The sequence below is a fragment of the Lagopus leucura genome, unplaced genomic scaffold (genome assembly GCF_019238085.1).
Source record: "Lagopus leucura isolate 7727_CA_CO unplaced genomic scaffold, USGS_WTPT01 203-1_obj-0_obj, whole genome shotgun sequence".
Classification (NCBI taxonomy): Eukaryota; Metazoa; Chordata; class Aves; order Galliformes; family Phasianidae; genus Lagopus; species Lagopus leucura.
This window is the reverse complement of record NW_024964955.1, coordinates 19,372-40,226: the sequence shown is the minus strand read 5'-3', so window position 1 is coordinate 40,226 and position 20,855 is coordinate 19,372. Positions and strand designations below refer to the sequence as shown.

Below are 20,855 nucleotides of genomic sequence, written 5' to 3'. Positions count from 1 at the left end.
CTCAATTAGAGTGACGTGACATTTCCAAGGAAACACCGAAGAGGCATTCCGGTAATATTTTGGCCCTGCCAAAACGGTTCAGATGGCAAATCAATAATAAATGTTTAAGGTTAGATGTATTAAAAAAAAAATAAAAATCAAGTTATCAATTTCCCATTATGCCTAAGCTCACAGAGCACTGATGGGAAATTCAAACTGCATTTAATACACCCAGCAGAGGACTGAACAGCTTGATATTATACACTTGCCTACAGTACTGGCTTCCACTCCCCAGCTCTTCCAGGCTGCTTTGAAGACTGGATTAAATCCCCCATCTGCCTGGTGAGCTGCTGCTTTGACCTGTATTGTCAGCATGGTCTATGATGAAAAGTCCTGAGCAAAATCAGCCCCAGGAGGCTCTGCCCCTCTCCTTAACCATGAAATCAGGGAGCTAAATCGTAGAATCATGGAATGAATTGGGTTGGAAGGGACCTTTAAGATCATCTAGTTCCAACCTCCCTCCTATAGGCAGGGACACCTCCCTCTAGACCAGGTTGCTCAAAGCCCCATCCAGCCTGGCCAGTTCGACCACAAAATTTAGGTTTGAGATATGCTCTCTCCTGGCCAAGCATGGAACTCAAAACTGCCAAGAAATTCTGCACTCTCTGTGAGGAGATGAAGCCCTATTTAAGCTGATGGCAGTAGACTCAAGAGCAAAAATTTGTCCCATTCCTTCAGTGTCCTGGGAATAATGAGGCAGAAAGAGAAATTCTGGGAATCCTTTGTGTTCTCAGGTAGGTACCAGATCTTGTGTCCATGGTCCCACATCCATGGTCCCAGGTCCATTGTCTCACCCACAGCTGCCTCCTGACCATCACTGTGCTGCTGATTCACAGCCATAAAAATTATCTTCATGCAATTACCATTGCTTATCTTCTCCTCAGACTTGATGTCAGCATAACATGTCTGCCAAGTGCTTTGCTGGCCCACAGAAATACACCCTCCTGTTCTCCAATGCCCTGGTAAAATTGATAGGTGGACAAAGAAATGTGGGCCTGGGGCCACTCGGGGAGAAGCCAAGGGATGGAGGAAATCTTCCTGCCTTGTTTTTGATCTGCCCATATAAATATTTTTTGTTCCAATCCAGCTGTGGGCTGGCTTGCATCAGGAAGGATCATTCCATGTCCCTGTTCATTGCAGGGGAGTTGGACCAGATGTCCTGTAAGAGTCCCTTCCAACTCAAATGATTCTATGATTCTATGACTCAGGGCACGGGATGTTGCAACCAGAGACATCCCAGCTCAGGTCAGTGTGGTTGAACTGTTATACAGGTGCCCTTCCTACGTCCAAGTCCCTTTTCTCCATCTCTTTTAAGGCTCTGAAATGTTCGCTCTGCAAAACTGTGGCATTTCAACACATTGTTCCCCTTGGCAAGTTTCCACCTAAAGATGAATTTTCCTACCTGTGCATGGTGACTGTTCTTTCTCAGTCCAATATCTCTTGGGCTGCAGCACCTGCACAGCCGGGCACCCCAGAAACATCGCTTTATGCTGTGGCCTCACCTGGAAACACAGCAAAGCTTTAATTTGGATGAGGCTGCAGCCAATATTTTGCTCAGCCAGGAACATTTTGTTTCTACTCTGAGGGAATTTCTTTTTCTTTTTTTTTTCTTTTGCTGTGATGCAGTGCCTGAATGTTTTTTTGTCTTGCCGAAGTACAGGAGAGACTGGAAATGTTAGTCTGAAAATGTCACTTCTCTTGTTTCCAGCTTTTACCAAATTCTATTTATCTATCTATCTATCTATCTATTTATTTATTATTATCTATTATTTTGGTTGCAGAAGAAATGAAAAACCCAGATTTTTCTGCTAAACTCTCCTTGGAACCTGGGACACTGTGGGCAAGGGAAATCCTGCTGTTCTACCTGTAGCAATGAGGCAACCCTGCTCAGCCTGGGAAATCTGAGCTCAACCTTTTAATAAACACCCCTGATAATTTCCTATTTATTTCCCCCAGTTTCTCACCACCATAAATCCTCATTTAACCATTACATTCTCACCTGTTTGGAGGAAGAAAGGCAATCCCCAGTGCAATCCTTGAAGACATGATGCAGTGAGTGGTGTTGTTTTCAGGCACCACATTTCCTACCTTGATGCATCACGACCGTGCTTTTTTCACTCTTGTAGAAGACAGAATCTTCCACTTTTGTGGTTGCTTTGGCAAATTATGAGTATTTGAGGATACAGGAGAGACTTTCACGCTGTTGGATCTGCTTTGTCCCTTCCAGGAGTCCATGTTGTCCCATGATATGCACGTGGAGGAGATGTTACTGGACAGGACCCCTCTAATCTGGGCCCACAGGGACTCCAAAACCCAAAGGTTTACCCTCCCACTTGATCTCTACATCTCTCCTTGAAGACATGGAGATGGCATCTGTAGGGAGAAGTTCATTTGCTTTCTTATCATACCATCTGGGACAGAGAAATTGGACTTGCTGAAGACCAAGGGGAGTTTGTCTGCCATAGGATGGGGCTCAATCTACTCACTTGATTGGACACTGGGCAATGGAAATTTCCACTATTCTATCTGCTTTTCTTAAAAGGGTCACTGGTCCCGAGTTGAATTATGAGCTAGAAACGGTACTCAGCAGCATTAACACACTTTTATTTTACAAAAATAAACTCATGGTAGGTGTCACCTGGATTTGCACAGTCATGCTGCAGGACAAAGAGTACAGTTGTGAGCCTCTGGGCTTTCCTGAGCACTCAGATGATTCCCTCTCTTCATACCATTTTGTTTCCTAATCATGATTACAAGTATTCCAACATTGCTTCTTCTTCATGTTGAGTGGCTTGTCTTGCTTGTTAAGTCTCCAAGATGTCCCAGAGAAACTTCTTGCAGCTTCATTTATCTTTGATTTATGCAAGGCAACTGCAGCTGATCACCTCCCTCTGACTGGTGTCGTAAAGCAAGAAAAGAGAAAACAAAGGGGATGTTGGAGGTTGGATGTGGCATGGGCTTTATTTTGAACCTCCCCTGTCTGGAGAGGCTCAGGAGGTCTCTGATGCCATGGGATGTCCATGCCTGGTCACGTTGTGACATGCCAGACATTGATACAGCAAATATCCTGATCCAGGTCAGCTTTAGGAACTCTTCAGGGTCAGTGAGGAGAAATCATAAAATCATTGTAGAATCATTCAAGTTGGAAGGGACCCCTAAAGGTCATATAATCCAACTCCCCTGCAATGAACAGGGACACCTACAGCTTGATCAGGTTGCTCAGAGCTCCGAGCCTGACCGTGAATGTCTCCAAGGATGGAGCATCTACCACATCTCTGGGCAAACTGTTCCAGTGCTTCTCTACCCTTATGGTGGTTCATGGAGGACACTGACTTGGCCTGGTTTTGTAGGACTATCACTCCACAGTGGATGCTTCTCTCTATAAAGGGAGATATGGAGCTGAAGATATCTACAGGGAACCTATATGCTCATTTAATGCTCATGCCCCACGCTTGCAGCATTGGACATGAAGCAGCTCATTTCTTACTCAGGGATTTAAAGCACTGAGAGTGACTTCCCCAGGTGTGGTGCACTGCAAAGAGACAGACCAGTAAATGTGAGCACTAGCCAGGCTAAGTGGGTGCCAGCTAGCAGATGAACCTCATCAAAATCATGATTGTATTATTTGTTTTGGAGAACTAATACATTTCTTCTGCTGCCCAGAAGGATTTCTTCCATTTAAAGAAAAGGCTGAGAGAGGAGCACCTTTCTAGGAAAGCATTTCAGCTGCAGCTCATGTATTGCTTGGCAGCCGTAGCATTTGCATTACTGTCAGGGCCAGGAGGAGCTAATTTCATACAATCATAGAATAGCTTATGTTGGAGGGGACCTTAATGATTGTCTCATTCCAACTCTCCCACCATGGACAGGATTGCCAGCCATCAGATCAGGCTGTTCAGGATCCCCCTCCAACCTGGCCTTGAATGCCCCCAAGGAAATCTTCCACTGGTGCTTGTATGGACCCTCCACCTCACCCCCATGTCCACTCTGTGTTTCATCAAGCTCAAGGAAGGAGATGTTCAGGAGCTCTCAGGATGGGCTGGAGGGGATCTGAGTGGGGAGTCCACTGGGAGCAAGAGGAGAAGCAGACTTTGAAACTAGAGGCACCACTCCAAGTGAAACTTGGATGTATGGATGGAGAAGGTTATAGGATTGCCTGGGCGGGAAGGGTATGTCAAAAGCCACAACAGCTGGGCAGCCCATCCGGAGAAGTCTATGGGCAAATTGGCCTCCTCAAGGCCTTTGCTGCCATACAAAGTGGCAACTCTGCCTTGAAAACATCCTTTTTCCCTACAGGTGAAAGGAACAGCTTCTCCTCCTTCTCTCCTTTTCATCTGACCTCACCGCCATCCTCCCATGCTGCTCCAAATCATCCTTCTATCACCCTGGCTTATTAAAAGAAGCAGAGTAGCAGAGTTGCCCTCGTCCTACTGCAGCTTGCAGCCTGGGTCCTTGGTGGCACACCATAAGGCAATGGAGGCAGACAGATCCTGGATGTGTTTTCCTGCTTCCTCCTAGGAGGAGGATCAGAGAGCCTAGTGGATTTCTCACCTGCTGAGATTTTGCACAGCCGTTCACACTTCCTTTTGGTTTCAAAGCGGTTGCTGTTCCCTTGGCATCCCCCAAAGATGAAGGGTCGACAGGCTTTTGCTGCTGGGTGGAAGTACCAGCGCAGGGTGTAGTGTCGACAGGAGCCCTCGTCCATTGGCTGTAGGCAGGGGGCTGCAGGGAGACACCCCACAACCACTCACATGTGGCATTTAGGTGAGAAAAGACCACCTTGGACAAACACATGGGGCTGGTGCAACGGCTCCCATTGTCCCACGGTCATCACAATGAGGTTGGAAGAGCAAAAGGGGCAGCAAGGACCAAGGGTGGATTCCCGTAGTGGGATGAGCACAAAGCTCCTCACTGTAGGGTTGGTTGCTTTCGGGGACATTGCAGAGGAAACTCTCACCCTGCACTTTTTTTTGGTATGGTTGGACAACACAGAATGGTCTGAAATCACCCCCTACTTTGTTCACTACCAGAACGAATGCAACTACTTTAAGCCAAGCGTGAAGCTGAGATTTGAACCTCTGCTTGCTGGCGTGTGTAGCTTTTTCAGCCCCACATCCCCTTGATCTCAGAGCCAAAAAGCACTTCCCACCCGAGTAGTGACTTCCCTAAATGTCACTTAATTCAGTTTATTTCACCTGGTAATTGATCGTGAGCTTCTCGGCGCTTGTACAAAGGAAGACCTCTTATTGGCTGCACACTGGAAGCTGCTGGGGAAGCAAAAGGAAATCACACATAATAAGGGCACGCAAACAAATTAGCCATCATTTAAATATTGATCATTGGAGCCTTACATGGCTTTCTGCTGGCTATCAAGTTCCCTTAATAAATGTCATGGAGTTATTGGTGAGGCAGGGGGAAGAACTGGCAGCAATAAAATTCTTAATGGTATTAAACAACTCAGTCAAAAAGGTTGGGTGTTAGTCAGAGAAAATGGAAGTATTTGTGGTTGCTTGCAGGAGATAAATGTCAGGCTGGAGTTTTGTAAATCTGGAAGCTTTGAAAAGCCAGCGGTGATTGTAATCTGGCAGTAATAACCCTCCGACTGCAGAATCCTGTTAACATTTCCAGCGCCTATCGGCACTCATCACTTAGTGGAGCGATTTATGGGCCCTCCTGCCTCAGACCCAGGCTTTAATGGGATTGTCGGCTGGCGACGGCGGCAGCTGTGATTCAATAACATGTGGTACGCTCTGCCGATCTCAAACCGCCCCGATCCCAAACGCTGCCTTGATATAAAGTGAGTTTAAAGCCACATGGATGACGTCTCCCAAGTGCAGCACAGATATTAGGTGAGAGTTTGAGTGATGGGCAAGAGGAAAGCGGAGATGGTTGAGGCCAGCTTCAGGTTTAGCTGGATATGTGGGGATTATTTGTTCCTTAGAGGATTACATGGGGAAAAAATTGAGATAATCATCACTAAGTTTGACTCAAAACTCTTCCCAGAGCTCAGGAAAGTACCATCATGTGTAATAAAGGTAAAGATATTTAAAATGTAGGTCAACAACCTGTGTAGGCTGCCACTTGTTTTGAGGTTTGAAAGTATGTGTTATCGGAGTTACACTTTTTAAATATATTCCAAAGTAGCAGAACTGATTGCCCAAATCATTTGTCTTTCAGAATGCATCTTGCCTATCAGTACCTATCTGTCTGAGCTGAATCAGTGACTGTCCCACTCAGGGCTGCTCCCTTCATACAGCTCAACCCTCCTCCTCCTGTTGACAAAATCTGAGAAGTTGTGGTGAAAACATCTGAATTTCTGGTTTGCTGAACTGGAAGAAGTGAGACTCAACTCTCCCCTCCTCTACTGCACTTTCTTGCGATATGTTTGGACTTTGAGTACTGAGTGAAGGAAACACTTCATAAGCAAGCCCATAATCCCCCTATTCCTGTCCACCACCATTTCTGCACAGTGCTTTCACTCTCTGTCTCCCAGAAATCAAGACTAAAAGGCAAATGTCGCAGATGAAGTCAGAAGGACCATGGGTGAATGCGGAGTGGTCTGAAGATGTGATGGATATGTGGGAAGGTGGTTCATATGAGTTACATTTGGTGAAGGTAATTTCCATCTTGCTGCCAAGATTCAGGGCAGAAATGCTCAGAAACTCCTAAAATCAATTATATCAAAGGCTTTGCTCACCTCCATTTAGTGTGCAGGGCACAGGGATGTCCATAGATCCCAGAAAAGCCACCCATGAATTATTAGCCCATGTGGATAGAAGGAGGCATAAGACTTGTATTTGCTGAAGGGATCTGATGGGTCATCAGGTCTCCATGATTGAGCAAAGATGTTCCTCACTCTAATGCTCATTACAGTGGTTCACAGAAAAAAAGGGTTGATGATCTGAAATTAAGCTGAAACTGCCCCATCCTGTCTTTTCTCTGGAGAGATGGTCATTCTTAGCCAAGCTTTAATGGATCTCCTGGTATCCAACAGATCTGTCTCCTGGGCTTTTCTGCCAGGACACCATCCCAGTTAATCCCAGAGTGGTCCTGGAGCAAACTGGGGATTCATCCTATCTGTGCCTGCAAGCCAGGCCGTAACATCTTTCCACCTCTGTACAGACAGGACTGTACTGCATGCATCTGCAGAGCAGGACCTTGGTTGTTCTGTCTCCCCCTCTCTCTTGGCCAACATAAAGGGTGAGAAATAGAGCCAGTTGTTTCTCCATCAGCTGCAATCATGAGTTTTACCCATTAATATGTTCATGAGGCCCTGGGCAGAAATAGTCTGTAATAGCTTGAGTGTTTGGTCTCAAAGATGCAATTTTTGGCTGATAGAAAGCCTTACTAGAAGTTGCAAAGGACATGAGGGGGACAGCATCAGCCTGAAAATGTTGGCTGCTTTCTTCCAGCACTTAAAAATGTGTTCTTTGGTAGGTGGTGATCACCAATGGTGCCACGTGTGTTTGGCATTTCCCTCACCCACACACTGGAGTGTTGGATGATCTCACCTCTGAGTCACAGAGAAACACAGGGGATCTCATGTAGGAGCCCTTGTTGGAAATCCCATATCTGTGTCCTTTCTAACACAGAGGAAAGGAATTCAGCACTGGGTTCATGCTGTGTTCTGGGAGAGGTGAAGACATCATCTCCCATGATAGAAAAGCTCAAAAGCAATCAGCCAGGCAGCTGTACTTACCTGTCGTAAGAGAAGGTGTCTCCAGGAAGGACTCTGATGGTGTCATCCATGTGGTCATACTCTGGGTTTTGTTAGGCATTTCCTCCCAGTTTTCACCATCCCTTCCAGGGTGTTTTTGAGGCTGAAAATACCCTTGAAGCTGCCTCTTGAGTTCAATTGCTTCCAGTCCTGTGGATTTAATTGCTGGGTCAGTGATGATGAAATCTGGCACCACAGTTTGACAGCTGAGCTCTCATGCTTAGAAAAATAATTGTAGTTCAACAAAGTGACTACTAGTATGGGAGAAAAGTCACAACTCAATGTTGCACCTTCAAAAACCCACAGACTCACAGGTATGGCGTCAGATTAGGAAACCATTTTTCAAATCATATACGCTGTAAAGAAGGGCAAGAACTTATGGACAAATCATACTGTCTCCCATCTTCCCAAGGAAGGCTGGGATATGTTAAACTTACTCAGAATAAAGGTTGGTTTTAAAGGAAACTGTTCCCAAGGAGTGATGGATCTCATTGGTACCTCCATGGCTGTGTTCACAGTGTCATTTGGGATGGAGTTCTGATCAAAGCTATAATTAAAGGTCTGTGGGATCTGTAGCATCTTCATGACACGTTGAGCTGTGCCAGTCTTCTTGTTGGATGGGCAGCATGTTAGCAGGGCAGGTCTTTTATGAAGTTTTGGCTTTATGCATGTACAGGGTTGGAAACTACAGGGTGGTAGATCTGATGGAGCCTGGCTGTGCAAAATTGACCCAGAAACATGTTTTAAAGCAATGTGGACCAGCAAACTGAATCCATTCCATATCAACTCTGTAGCACGTCCACTGTGGTTTTGATCTGGCTTTGCAAACTTACTGCTATTTCTAAAAAGATGCCTTGAACATGAGTTGGAGACAGGATGATGTGCTTCTGGCTGAGCATCTAGATAACACACAGAGCCCTTGGGTAACATCCGAGTTATGAATGCAAAACATTTCACCAAAGGTTTTTTTTTGTAGGAGCACGGAGGCTTCCGTGTCCAAGAGCATTCAGCACGCAGGATTCATTTGCCCTGATTTATTACAGCAGCAAGTAGAGGCCAATGCAAGGGCAGGATCCCAGGGATGGGGCCATGGATAATACCAGGGAGAAACCTCTACCCTGATAGCTTTGCTTTCTAAATACAAAGCAGGAGAGGGGGACGCAGAGTTTGGAAAGGACTATATTGTTCCTAATGTAATTGGGAATGTCCCATGCCACGGGAGTCCCCAGCTGCTCCGTGTGTCTGTGATTACATTGGCTCAGTACAGCCAGAGCAAGGTTGCTGCCAAGCAGCTTGGCTATTTGCTTCTTGACCCATCTCTCTGTTTAGTAAGTCCCTGCCTTTGTGAAATGCTCTGCTTTATATACTATGAAACAATGTGCTATGAAGGCTAAAACAACAACAACAACAACAACAAAACAATTATGGAGGAAAAATTAAAGCAAATCCATTTCTGGAGAAGGTATATTCATTTTAGAGGCAAGCTGCTGCTCATCCTTTGATTATGCCTGTTTTAAGCACTGAACAGGTAGGGAAAGACTAACTGCAGTGGCTGCAAGGAGAGTGTCTGGTGCCATCCAAGTCAGTAATGCCCTCATGTTACAAAGCCCAAAAACTTCCCATGATGACATACAGAGTGTAAGATACATCCATGCATACCTTTCCTGAGGTTGGATGCATCACCCTGGGCACTGCCCACCCAGAAAGTGACTCTTGTAAGTGTTCTTTAATTCAGCAGAGAGGATAAGCCCTTGGCCAAATGTTGGAGTTGGACTCCATGATCCTTATAGGTGCATTCTGACTCAGGATATTCTAAGATTCTATGATTCTGAATGTGGAGTCTCCTATATATCAGCAGATTAACCATCCAGATGACATGAACCATAAGAAATAGGACTCCAAAGCAGGAGATGGAATGTTGTATTCTGTCTTGCAGTACAGGGTGGAAGTTGGTGACCTCTTGGCTTTTCTCTTAACCCTGTTTCTCCATTTCCCTCAAGAAATAGCCCTCCTAAAAGCTGGGACCTAAAAACGTTTGGTGATCCAGGGTCATTTTCCATGTTGAAACTCAGAAAAAGGTATTTAATGACATCTTTTTCACTCAGTCTAGGGGTAAGGAGAAACATCCTCTAAGACAGAGCACACTCCCATGTATTTCAGTATGGATATCAGCAGACTTACCCTTTTCCACAAGCATCCTTCCCAGCTCATCTCCACAATCTGCAAAGAGAAGACAGGGCAGAGTTTGTTTGCTGCTTCTTTTTTTCTTTTTTGGCCATTGGAAAGACTTTTTTTTTAAATGAAATGATTATTGTTATTGGCAGCACATGCTTTCATGGGTTATATTCGATTTCTACCCCTTAAAACACTCAGATGTTTCCTAATGTCAGAAACAAGTGTGATTCCATTTTAATCATCTTGGCAAGTGCAGTGCTGACCTCCAATCCTCTTTGGCCATAGGAATGCTCGAAAGATTTGGGCAGCTCTGCTGGACCTTTGCAGGGCAAGGAAGCAACAACCACAAAAGCCAAAAACCTTTGTGATGTGGGGGTTTGGGGTTTAAAAAAATCCCAAAGTGTGGTCTTCCCCACTATTTTTTTTGTTACCCTTCTGGTCTTGGTTGACAGATCTGGAACAGGCTGCCCATGGAGCTGGTGGAGTCACTTGCCTGGAGATGTTCAAAATACGAGGAGATTTGGCACTGAGGGACATGGTTAGTGGGCAGTATTGGTGGACAGTTAGACTGGATGATCTTAGAGGTCTTTTCCAGCCTTAATGATTCTATTCTGCTTTCACTGAAGAGGTGTCAAGAAGTGCCATGAAGCAGAGAGGAATTAAAGTGTTGTCATCAAGCAAAATTTCCCCCATTTATCTCCAAAGTTTATCTCCAAACTTTCCCCTGTGACCCAGAACCTTTCACCAATCAGTGGGGAAATGGAGATGAGCGGGGAGGAAAGCTTTGCTGACAAAACCACCAGGGAAGAAACGTGAAGACAGAGGTTTTAAAGGAAACGTGAAAACAGAGGTTTTAAAGGGAAAGATTTAAAGTGTGACTAGGAGGTCAGCGTTACAGCAGAGACTCTGCAGCCCAAAAGCCCACACTCATCTCCAAGTAGACGCGAGGTGACGCATCTCTGCTCACTGTTAATGGGGTGATATTTGCTGGGTCGAGCAAGCATGTGCTGCCACTCAAATTACTCCAATTTAGTCGCTGCCAGCAGCTCGCCAGCTGACTTACCACATTGGCCTCTCATTTCGCTCCTGACCACCTCCTTCACCTCTTCCTCCTGTGCCACAGGGAGAAAAAAAATGATTAATAGAGATTTTCTACCCCTGCACCATCTCCCTCAGCTTTTTCTTTCCCATTCTGCTGGTGCAACCTCACCTGGAGCACTCTTTGCAGTTTTGGGTGCCACAATAGAATAAAAACATAAAACGATTGGAAAGCACCCAAAGGAGGGATCTGAAGGTGGAGAAGGCTCTGGAGGGCAAGATGTGTGACGAGTGGCTGAGGTCCCTAGGTTTGTTTGGCCCAGAGCAGAAGAGGATGAGGGGAGGCCTCATGGCTGCCAACAATCACCTCGTGGTGGCCTAGAACTCCTTAATGGTGGCCCTACAGCCTTCTCATGTTAAGATTCTGCATCAGAGGGTGATGGGCATGGAGCATGCTCCCAAGGATAGTGGGCCCAGCACCTAGCTGTTAGAGCTCAAGGAGTGCTTGGACAACGCTCTCAGACATAGGGTTTAGGTGGTGTGGAGTCAGGGATCCTTGTGGGTCCCTTCCAAGTGGGGATATTCTATGATTATGTCCTAGCCAGACTTCTCTTCATAGAATCACAGAATCATTAAGGTTGGAAAAGGCCATTAAGATCATCTAGTCTAACCATCAACCTGTTTTTACGATAAGGGTATTGAGGCACTGGAACGTGCTGCGAAGAGGTGTGTGGATGCCCCATACTTTGAGACATTCAAGGTCAGGCTGGACCAGGCTCTGAGCACCTGATCAAGCTGTAGATGTCTCTTTTCACTGCAGGAGAATTGGACTAAATGCCTTTTTAAAGTCCCTTCCAACTCATATGGTTCTATGATTCTGTGAGTTTAAGTTGAGCATCCTGCATGTCCAGTCGCAGGCATCCTAATGCAACTTTGTATGATATGGTCACTGTTTTTTCAGGATGACAAATCTCAGGGCATTTACTGTATAGAAAGCTTATCTTAACTCAGTATCCCATTCATAGGACAGCCTTACCATTAACATCTATTATAAAACTAATAGTGTCAGACATCTACACACTGAAAAGATGCAAATACAGCATGGTATCAATCCTATCTGCCAAGCATGAGTTTGAAAAAACACGGTAAGGATGGAAGAGGAGAAATATGCCCCAAGCTCTGGGTCATTGTTTGCATTCTCAGTGTGCTGCCTAGCACACTGCTCCTGCTTCAGCCCATGCAAATCTGACCCATGTCTGGGTAAAGGCCAACACTCTCATTTCCCAGATATTCTCTGCATGAATTTATTTCTCATCATTTCCCTCCTCCCTTACGCCTCTTAGGGGCATTTTGCCCTATTTTCTCTATTCAGCCCTGTGTAACACGATGAAATCTTAGACTAAAGTACTCACAGAAAGACCAGGATCTCCCTTTTCTCCTTTCTGACCAGCTGGACCATTTTCACCCTGTTAAAAACACTTAAGTCATTACAAAAGCTCAGTAAATTGAACATTAAACGCTCCAAGAATAAGTGCACCTTAGAGAGGAAAGGATGCTCTAGAAATGGAGATGGGGAAAAATGCTCACGTGTTTTCCCATAAATTTAAGGGTTATCAGTGAGCAGGAAGGAATGGTATCATCCACATGCAGGGAGACAAAGCGTGTGTTAGAGGGCTGGTGCAGGCTCCCTCACCAGGACACAAGGATGGCTCATCCTCATACTGACCATTACTCCTTTTTGCCCATCCATGCCTGGAGGACCTCTGAGGCAGAGCTGAGGTCTTCCTCTTCTCCCTCGTGGACCCTAGAGAAGATGAGAACAGCTCCATTAGCAGTACTGGGACAATCTCTGGAGATCTTTCATGACACAACTTGGGGTATTTCCCCTAAAGCTCAATGTGGGGATCAGCAGAGGAATTGAAGAGTCCTCTGGATCTCCAAACAGATCAGATGTGATGAGACAGAACCCTGGACTTTGCACCATCTGCCCCATGTGGGCAACCACAAGGATCTCCTTATAGCCAACAACCTTCAGAAAGGGCAAATGCTATGGGGCAGAAGTTTTCTTTCTCCAGCTCTTTGTTCAGCTCTAATTTAAGAAGCAGAGTCTCAGCAGGAGGAGAAGGACTTGCAGAGTAAGATAACACCCTCTCACATTAGAAACAGTTCAAACCCAGTGGATTTCTCTTCTTATTTAGGGAAAAGACAAGTAGAAGTTGTGAGTGTAGAAAGTGGCATCTCACAGTCTCTCGTTAATCACTGTCTAAATGAAAGTCATTTATTATCTCATACCTGGCTTTCTGAGCATGCAGTGCTTGTAAATGCTAATCTAAAAACTTCCAGCCTTTTTAAACATACATGAAGGGCTCTCATACTTTCGGCTCCTTCCTCCCCTGTGTGATTCTTTCGATAAATTTTTCATGACAAGGTGCAGCCCGGGGAGTGAGGAAGGAAAGAGCAATGGTCTGGGGCTGGATTTGGCCCATACTTCAGTGTTCTAGAAAGGGGATTTCTATACTTTGCCCGCTGTAAGGACAGTTCTTCCAATAATCACCCATGGTTTCATGATGAAACACAGCATGGGATTCAGCTGTAGCTGCTGAGCAATGCTGGAGTCCCAAAGCTTCCTCTATATTCAGGCTGTTCTGAATCAAGCCTTTATTTGATGCCACAGGACATAATACAGACGATCAACCTGATTATCACTACAACACGGACTTGGCTCCACCACCTTCCTGAATTCTTCCCTAAGACTTAAACCCCAGCATTTGGTATTCCTTGTGTTCTGGTTACAAACTTTCTCAACACATGACATTTTTTTGGTTAATAATCAACAAACCTGCACAGATATCTTTAACCAATCCTCTGCTAGGCTCCAGTTGGAGTTGGAAGGCTTTAGAGTTGGAAGGGATTTTTAAAGGCCATCTGGTCCAACTCCCTTGCAATGAATAGGGACATCTACAGCTCAGTCAGGTGCTCAGACACACCATCCTGACGTTGGATGCCTCTAGGGACAAGGCATCCTCTATGCCACTGGGCAGCTTGTAAAGGTGCCTCGCTGCCCTTATTGTAAGAATGGCAGTGAATCTAGTTGACCTAATGAGGTCCAGACTCATTTGGACTTCATACAGAATCGTGCCTGAACAATCCCAAATTCTACCTTTGACAGCAAGAACATTTTTCACTGATGTATCTTCACCAGCATAGACCTGTAATGTCAAATGTAGCTGTACATCAACTAAGTTCATTGTGCTTTTAAACGTGTTTGTAATTTGGCACAGGACCATGATGCAGTGGCCATGAGAGTTTGGATTATTTGGCTGGGATAAATCTGCAGTACATAAAAGATTAAAGCCAGAGTTCCTACTTCTTTCCCTTATCTCCAAACTACAGCGCAATCTACTTCCCATCTGGCAGCAAAATGAAGTATTTTTTTGCATTTGGGGATATGGTTTAGTGGGCGTGTTGGTGTTGGGTTGATGGTTAATCTTGATGACCCTTGATTTCTTCTCCAGCCTTAATGATTCTATGATTTTGCAGACAGTATGTGTACACGTGTTGTCTACATACACACACACAGATGGATTAACTCCTTAGACTTACTTTTGTTAAGGACAAATCACTCAATGGTGTTACATGTCACACCAAGTGAGGCCAGTGCAAGTTAAAACAAGGCTATCTCTGAGATGGCTTGTTTGACATAGTTCATCTTTCAGGTAGTTACTCAACTTCAGTTTTTCTTTTGTTCTCTCTTCTTTCATATTAATGTATATATTCTTTCATTCAAGCCTAAAACTCAGTCAGTTTCACCACTCGAAAAGGGTATTTTCACTTCCAGTCCTCTTCCACTTGAAAAACTTTTCGTTACTTAATGGACGCTATCTAAGGGTGGATGATTAACATTAATCTCTAGTATTGTCCCTCTGCACTGTGTTGGCAGCAGCAAGACACCCTTCATTACCATAGAATCTGGAGGCAGCATGTTCCTACTCATAAACAGCATTAGCATGTCTCATTTCCAAGTCTTTTTGTTACATTCAAAAGATGCCTAGCATGTCTTGCATGCAAAGACACCTGTTAAGAGTGGGCTTCAAACAGGGTTTGAAAGCCATTTGCTCCTTCTGGGGCCTGGGCATCCTGCTCCCTAGATAATTAGCAATAGGAGGGGTGCACTTGATGCTAACTTGAAATTAGCAGCCTTCCTTCCTTCACTGAGAGGTCATGTCTTGCACTGCAGATAGGAAGAGAGGAAAGGAAAAAATACTTATGGGGATAAATACACCAAGAGATGAAGTATATTGACCAAGATCCCACAGAAAGATAGCAGATGTTGCAGCCATTCTCTTTCAGTTTGGGAGACCTCAGGTGTCAGTTTGTAAGTGGAGGATATGTATAGAATCATAGAATCATTAAGGTTGGAAAAGACCTCTAAGATCAAGTCCAACCATCGACCCACTCCCACCATGCCCACTAAACCATGTCCTCAAGTGCCACATCTCCACAGTTTTTGAGCACCTCCAGGGACAACAACTCCACCACATCCCTGGGCAGCCTGTATACATGGTGATGTGGGGGGATCCATCTGAGGTTCTGTGTCACATGAGGGTGTGAGATGCAACCCCTTGGATGGCAACTGGAGCAGAGCCCTCCAAGGAAGATAAATCCATGAGGTCTAGGGCAGTGTCTTATCTCCTCCAGCTCTTGGAGAAGCACAGCTGTGTGCCGATCCTTGCTGGAGTTGCTCTGTAAGCATTGGTATATGGGTTTCCAGACAGCACAGGTGTCATGGCATTAAGAATCATAGAATCATAGTATTGCTCAGGTTGGAAAAGACCTTAAAGATCATCAAGTCCAACCACAACCTAACCATACTACCCTAACTCTAACAACCCTCTGCTTAATCGTGCCCCTTGCTGCTCACCTGTGGTCCTGGTTTGCCCTGGGGCCCTTGAGGTCCATCTGGTCCTGCTGCTCCAGCTTTTCCAGGCCATCCCATTTGTCCTTTGAAGCCTCGCAAACCAGGAATTCCCTTTGACCCCTAAGAATCAGCAGTAGAGAGCAGTTCAGAGATTTTATCAAGCACAGGTGGTTTTAGAGACAGGCAAACCAGATATTATCCAAATATCTTCATGGGCCTTGGCTATACAGTGAGACCCTTCGGTTTTGCTTTCCATGTCTACTCTTCCAGAAAGCACATCATTGCTTGGTGACATGGATGTCCCTCCCCTCTAGGATGATGCCCAACAACTCCTAATGCCCAACTTTCTTTAAATATGTAAGAAGATTCCTTTAGTCTGTCTTTTCCCATATCCATGTCTACTGCACCTAGGAGGCAGCAGTGTTATCCATTTTCTCTCCTCTGCAGCATGCCCAGCATCCTGTGTATGGTGGTGTTAAAATCATAGAACTACAGAAAATCCCAAGATGGGAGGGACCCATAAGGATCATCCAGTCCAAGTCATTGAGTTGAATAAACTCTGACAACTCATCCCACTTCAAAGGTCTGGATGGCTTTTCCTCATGCTAAGCATGCACCCTCCTGGGGTTTCATGCATCAGCAGGAGGTGAATTTAAGAAGACCTCCTTCTCCTGCCCTTTCCACCTGCAGTCCCAGCCTTAATGCTCCAGACAGTTGACATTTGACCGCTGAAAAGGGTACCTATGATGCATAAAGTGCATAATATTGTTAACTTGACCTGATGGATGTGGGATTCATTCTTTTATAAATGGCAGCTCGATGCAGTGTGGTAAGCACTAACCTTTTCTCCTTTCTCCCCAGGAATCCCAAAGGCACCGTCATCACCTGGTGCTCCTTGTTCACCCTGGAGGGAGCCAAGATAAAATCACTGCTGATGCAGACTTGGCATGGTTGCAATTTTCTGAACAAACCGCCTCTTCTTCACATTACAATATTATTTATTAAGTGTAACCCATCAGAATCTCTCAGCCTGTGCACTAGTGGTACTCAAAGAGACTGAAAGTAATCATATTAAAAAGCCCCATTACTTATCATGTGCAGTAGTGCATGAGAAGCATCTGGGCTGGGGTGGATGAAGTTGGCTGAGTTGAGTGAAGAGGTCCCTAACCCCAGATGTCCAAGAATTTTCACCCAAATATATGTCGGGCTATAGGATTAGATACAGAATAACCCTGTTTGTGCTGTCAAAAAGAAAGAAGCACATTACACAGGTTGTTTCCCAAAGGTTTTAGGCAATTTCCCATTTGTTGGCAGATGTGCGATTTAGGTATTCACCTTTGGTCCATATGGTCCATCTGCTCCTGGGATTCCTGGTTTTCCAGGACTGCCAATTTCTCCCTGTGGATGCAAAATCAATGAATGGGATGTAAGCAAACACAATCTCTAAAACACTGGGAAAACTAGCTCCAAAATGGCAAGGCGAGTAAATGGCACTGTGGAGGGTATGGAAATAATGACACTTCTGGTAGGAGAAACCCTAAATACAGGAAAATTCCTACTTCAGATTGATGCAGACTTTAGACTGCCCTGACTTCATAATCACTTATGTGAAAGTAGGTGGGAAGTCCACTGAACAGTACTTAATTTGCCCAATAGGCCAAGGCAGATGAAGGAAAATATTAATAATAAAAATATATCCCCTTGGTTCAGTTGTCAAGTGTTCCCTTACATCTTACTGAGCTCTTCAAAACCCTTCATAAAAAGACCATTAAGGGCCATTATCCCTGTTTATAGAGAAAGGACTGCTGGTGCTGGCAATCAGTGCAATGTGCCTGGCAGTAATTGCAAATTAAGTCCAGGCAGTTGCTAAGCCACAGACCAGAAGGATATTTCAGAAGGAGTTCAGATTGTAAAAAAGAAAAGAAGTGTCAATCCCCAGACTGTGACCACATATCTCTATGCTGCAGCCTGGAGCTTCAAGCCATAGAATCATAGAATCTTTAAGGTTGGGAAAGACCACTAAGATCATCTGGTCCAGCCATCAATCCAACACCACTGTGGAGAGGGTCTTCTGCATGAGCTAGCATGGTTTTTTCAAGCATGGTGCTACCCTTGTAATGAGTAAGAAATAGGAATCACTGCTGGAAATGGGGCTACCAGAGCAGGAGATAGAGCTAGGCTGAGCTCACCTTGATGCCCTTGGCTCCTGGAGCACCAATGCGTCCTGGCAGCCCACGTAAGCCCTGGGGAGAAAGCAAATCATGGGAAGTCATTGATGTTGTATCAAGGTGAAGGCAAGTAGGATGAAAACTGTGCACTTAGTTAGCCCTAGTGCAAGAATATCCCTGACCCACAGGACCCTTCCCCATGAACCCCATTCAGCCTGGAGTCTGATTTCTCCTCTCTGCCTGTTTCAACCTTTGTTTCACAGGATGACAGAGTGGCTGAGGTTGGAAGGGACCTCTGGAGATCATTTTATCCAACCATTCTGCTCAAACAAGTCCATAAAGTGATGGCTGTCCAGGACAACATCCAGACAGCTTTTTGAATATGGAGATTTCATAGGATCTCACCCAGCCCCTACCTTTATTCCTTTCCGCCCAATGTCTCCAGTGATCCCAGGATCACCTTTTTCTCCCTAAAAACGAAATGAAATGAAATGAAATAAGATAAACATATAACACACATCCTGACAGGTTAAGAATGCCTCCCTGGTGGTTAAAGGTAGCATCATTTTACATTTCTTTGTTCTTTTAACCACTTGGGACTCCTGGAAAATTTGCAGATCATAGATTCATAGAATCACTGGATGATTTGGGTTGGGAGGGACCTTTAAAGATCATCTACTTCAGCACTCCTGCCATAAGCAGGGACATCTTTAAACAGAACAGCTTGTTTTAAACCCTGTCCAACATGACTTCCATATGGGAAATCCACAGCTTTTCTGGTCAGCATATTCCAGGGTCTCTCCACTCTCATTATTGAAAATTTCTTCCTCATATCCAATCTAAATCTATATGTTTATTTTCTGTTTAAAACCTTTCCCCCTTGTTTTGTTACCATAGGACCAAATAAAAAGTCTTCCTTTGTCTTTCTTATAACCCCCTGTTACACATGGAGTTAAACAACCTCAACTCTCAAGTAACAAAGGAAAACACATTGTGAATGGGAAAAGTTGAACGGCACCACTAGAGATACACACATAAATGCTCTACTGGCATCTAGAGAAGTCTCCTAAAAACTGGGCCAGGATGTGCATTAGAGCCCTCTCTAGGAAGTTCAGGGAGAAATTTCATCTCTTTTTTTGGAAGAGTTGCCCTGAACTCTTATTTCTAATTCCAGTAATGGGAAACACAGGATGTGGGAGGAGAAATGAGCTCAGGTTTGAGAAAGACCAGGAGCCTCTTTCTGCCTTCCAAACTAACCATATCCTTTCTTGCTACTCACTGGCTTCCCCTTCTGTCCCTGAAGACCTCTGTCACCTTTGGCTCCCTTGATTCCATTCCTCCCATCGAGGCCTGCTGTACCCTGCCAAAGAGGAGCACAATGAATTTCTGGGTTAGCTTTTGCAAGGAGATCACAGAGTACAGTCATCAGGGTGGAAATTCAGTAGTAAGAGCCTGAGTAGAACGTTCCAACAGTTGGAGATCAGAAGCCATCCTAATACTAGCACTGAAAGATGAGGCTTAGGTTAACAACCATTGACAACCAGTAGCAAGTGCAATCCAGAAGCTGGCTTTTTTACAATCACAGGTTGGGAAACTGAGGCACACAGAGGTTAAAGAGTAGTTCTGGGGAAGAAAATTGGGATGGTGATGATTGCAGTTGGAAATAGGAGCAGAAACACTAAGCAGGCAGCATCCCACTGTGTGAGTTGTTTTGTTGGGTTGCCCACAATCCTGGGCACTGGGTCAGCAGCTCAGTTTCAGACCCATTCAGTCAAGGGAAGAAGTGCTATGTGGTGAAATTCAGTTTGTGAACAACCATTCTACTTGCTGAGTGCAGATCCATGCATGGGGTTGTTCACCGTTGCAGTGCAGAGAACACCTCCCATCTGTGGATGAAAGAGATTCTCATCCAGCCCAAACACATGGGCAATATAGGACAGAGTTATTCCTCCATGAAAACACCACAGCATTGCAATCTGGAGGTCTATGAGCCATTCTACGTCTTAGCTCATCCTGGGACATACAACACTTCATCAAATATTTATTTATATTTTGGATTAAAGGCAGTATTTGAGGACACACAGCATGCTCTTCCAGGGCTCTGTTGATCACATCTGGATTGGGTAAAGTCCGTGCTCCTCAAGCCCTGCTTGCATGATCAGACCTGAATATCTCATGCATGCTGTTTATTTATTGGTAACTATTTATTGAAACAATCAATATGAAGCTCTTGCCGAGGAAGTAAATGGACTATAAAAAGCACAACTAATTAGAATTCCTGTTTGCTAGGACAGATTGAATGCTTAGAGGGTAATAAACCTTTTGGTTCAATGGTTAAATCTCAAGAGCCCAGGATACCTTCAATTGCCTGGCATTTTTCAGATTGCTCTGAACTAGGTACAGATCCATCTGGCTAGGGATTTATATATATACACCTGTACCCAAGGGGATGGGCTAAGGCTTACTCTTGAATACTGCCTGGTCCTGAAGGAACTTGACACTAGCTAGCAACTTCCCAATTAGCTCTAATAGCCCTCTCAGCACCTGAATTTATTCATCCATAGGGGTTTCTGTGTCAAAGTGAGACCCTTCTGTCTTTTCTTGTGCTTCCTCTACCTTCCTGTCTCCAACTCATAGCTCTCCAGTGAGCCTTAGACTGCAAGGTGCTTCTTGCCTTCAGTCTGAAGGGAGCCCAGATGGCTTTAGGAAGAGTAAAGCTCAGAGTACGTGCTGTTAAGTAGAAGGGTAAATGGTCTTAGGTACTCAGTACTCCAGTAAATCATAAAATCATTAAAGTTGG

At 44.8% G+C, this 20,855-nt stretch overlaps 1 protein-coding gene across 1 annotated transcript in view; it reads right to left on the bottom strand.

Moving 5' to 3' along the window:
- Positions 1-6,400: 6,400 nt before the first annotated feature.
- LOC122191921 (collagen alpha-1(III) chain-like) overlaps positions 6,401-20,855 on the bottom strand; it is a 30,317-nt gene continuing 15,862 nt past the window's right edge. Inside the window, exons 15-26 of the mRNA XM_042892325.1 lie at positions 19,335-19,415; positions 18,472-18,525; positions 18,077-18,130; positions 17,223-17,285; positions 16,729-16,791; positions 15,891-16,007; positions 12,696-12,773; positions 12,382-12,435; positions 10,995-11,043; positions 9,938-9,976; positions 7,739-7,906; positions 6,401-6,438 (exon numbers count right to left, since the gene is read on the bottom strand). Coding sequence (XP_042748259.1) covers positions 6,401-6,438; positions 7,739-7,906; positions 9,938-9,976; positions 10,995-11,043; positions 12,382-12,435; positions 12,696-12,773; positions 15,891-16,007; positions 16,729-16,791; positions 17,223-17,285; positions 18,077-18,130; positions 18,472-18,525; positions 19,335-19,415 — 858 coding nt within the window. The remainder of the gene's footprint in view (positions 6,439-7,738; positions 7,907-9,937; positions 9,977-10,994; positions 11,044-12,381; positions 12,436-12,695; positions 12,774-15,890; positions 16,008-16,728; positions 16,792-17,222; positions 17,286-18,076; positions 18,131-18,471; positions 18,526-19,334; positions 19,416-20,855) is intronic.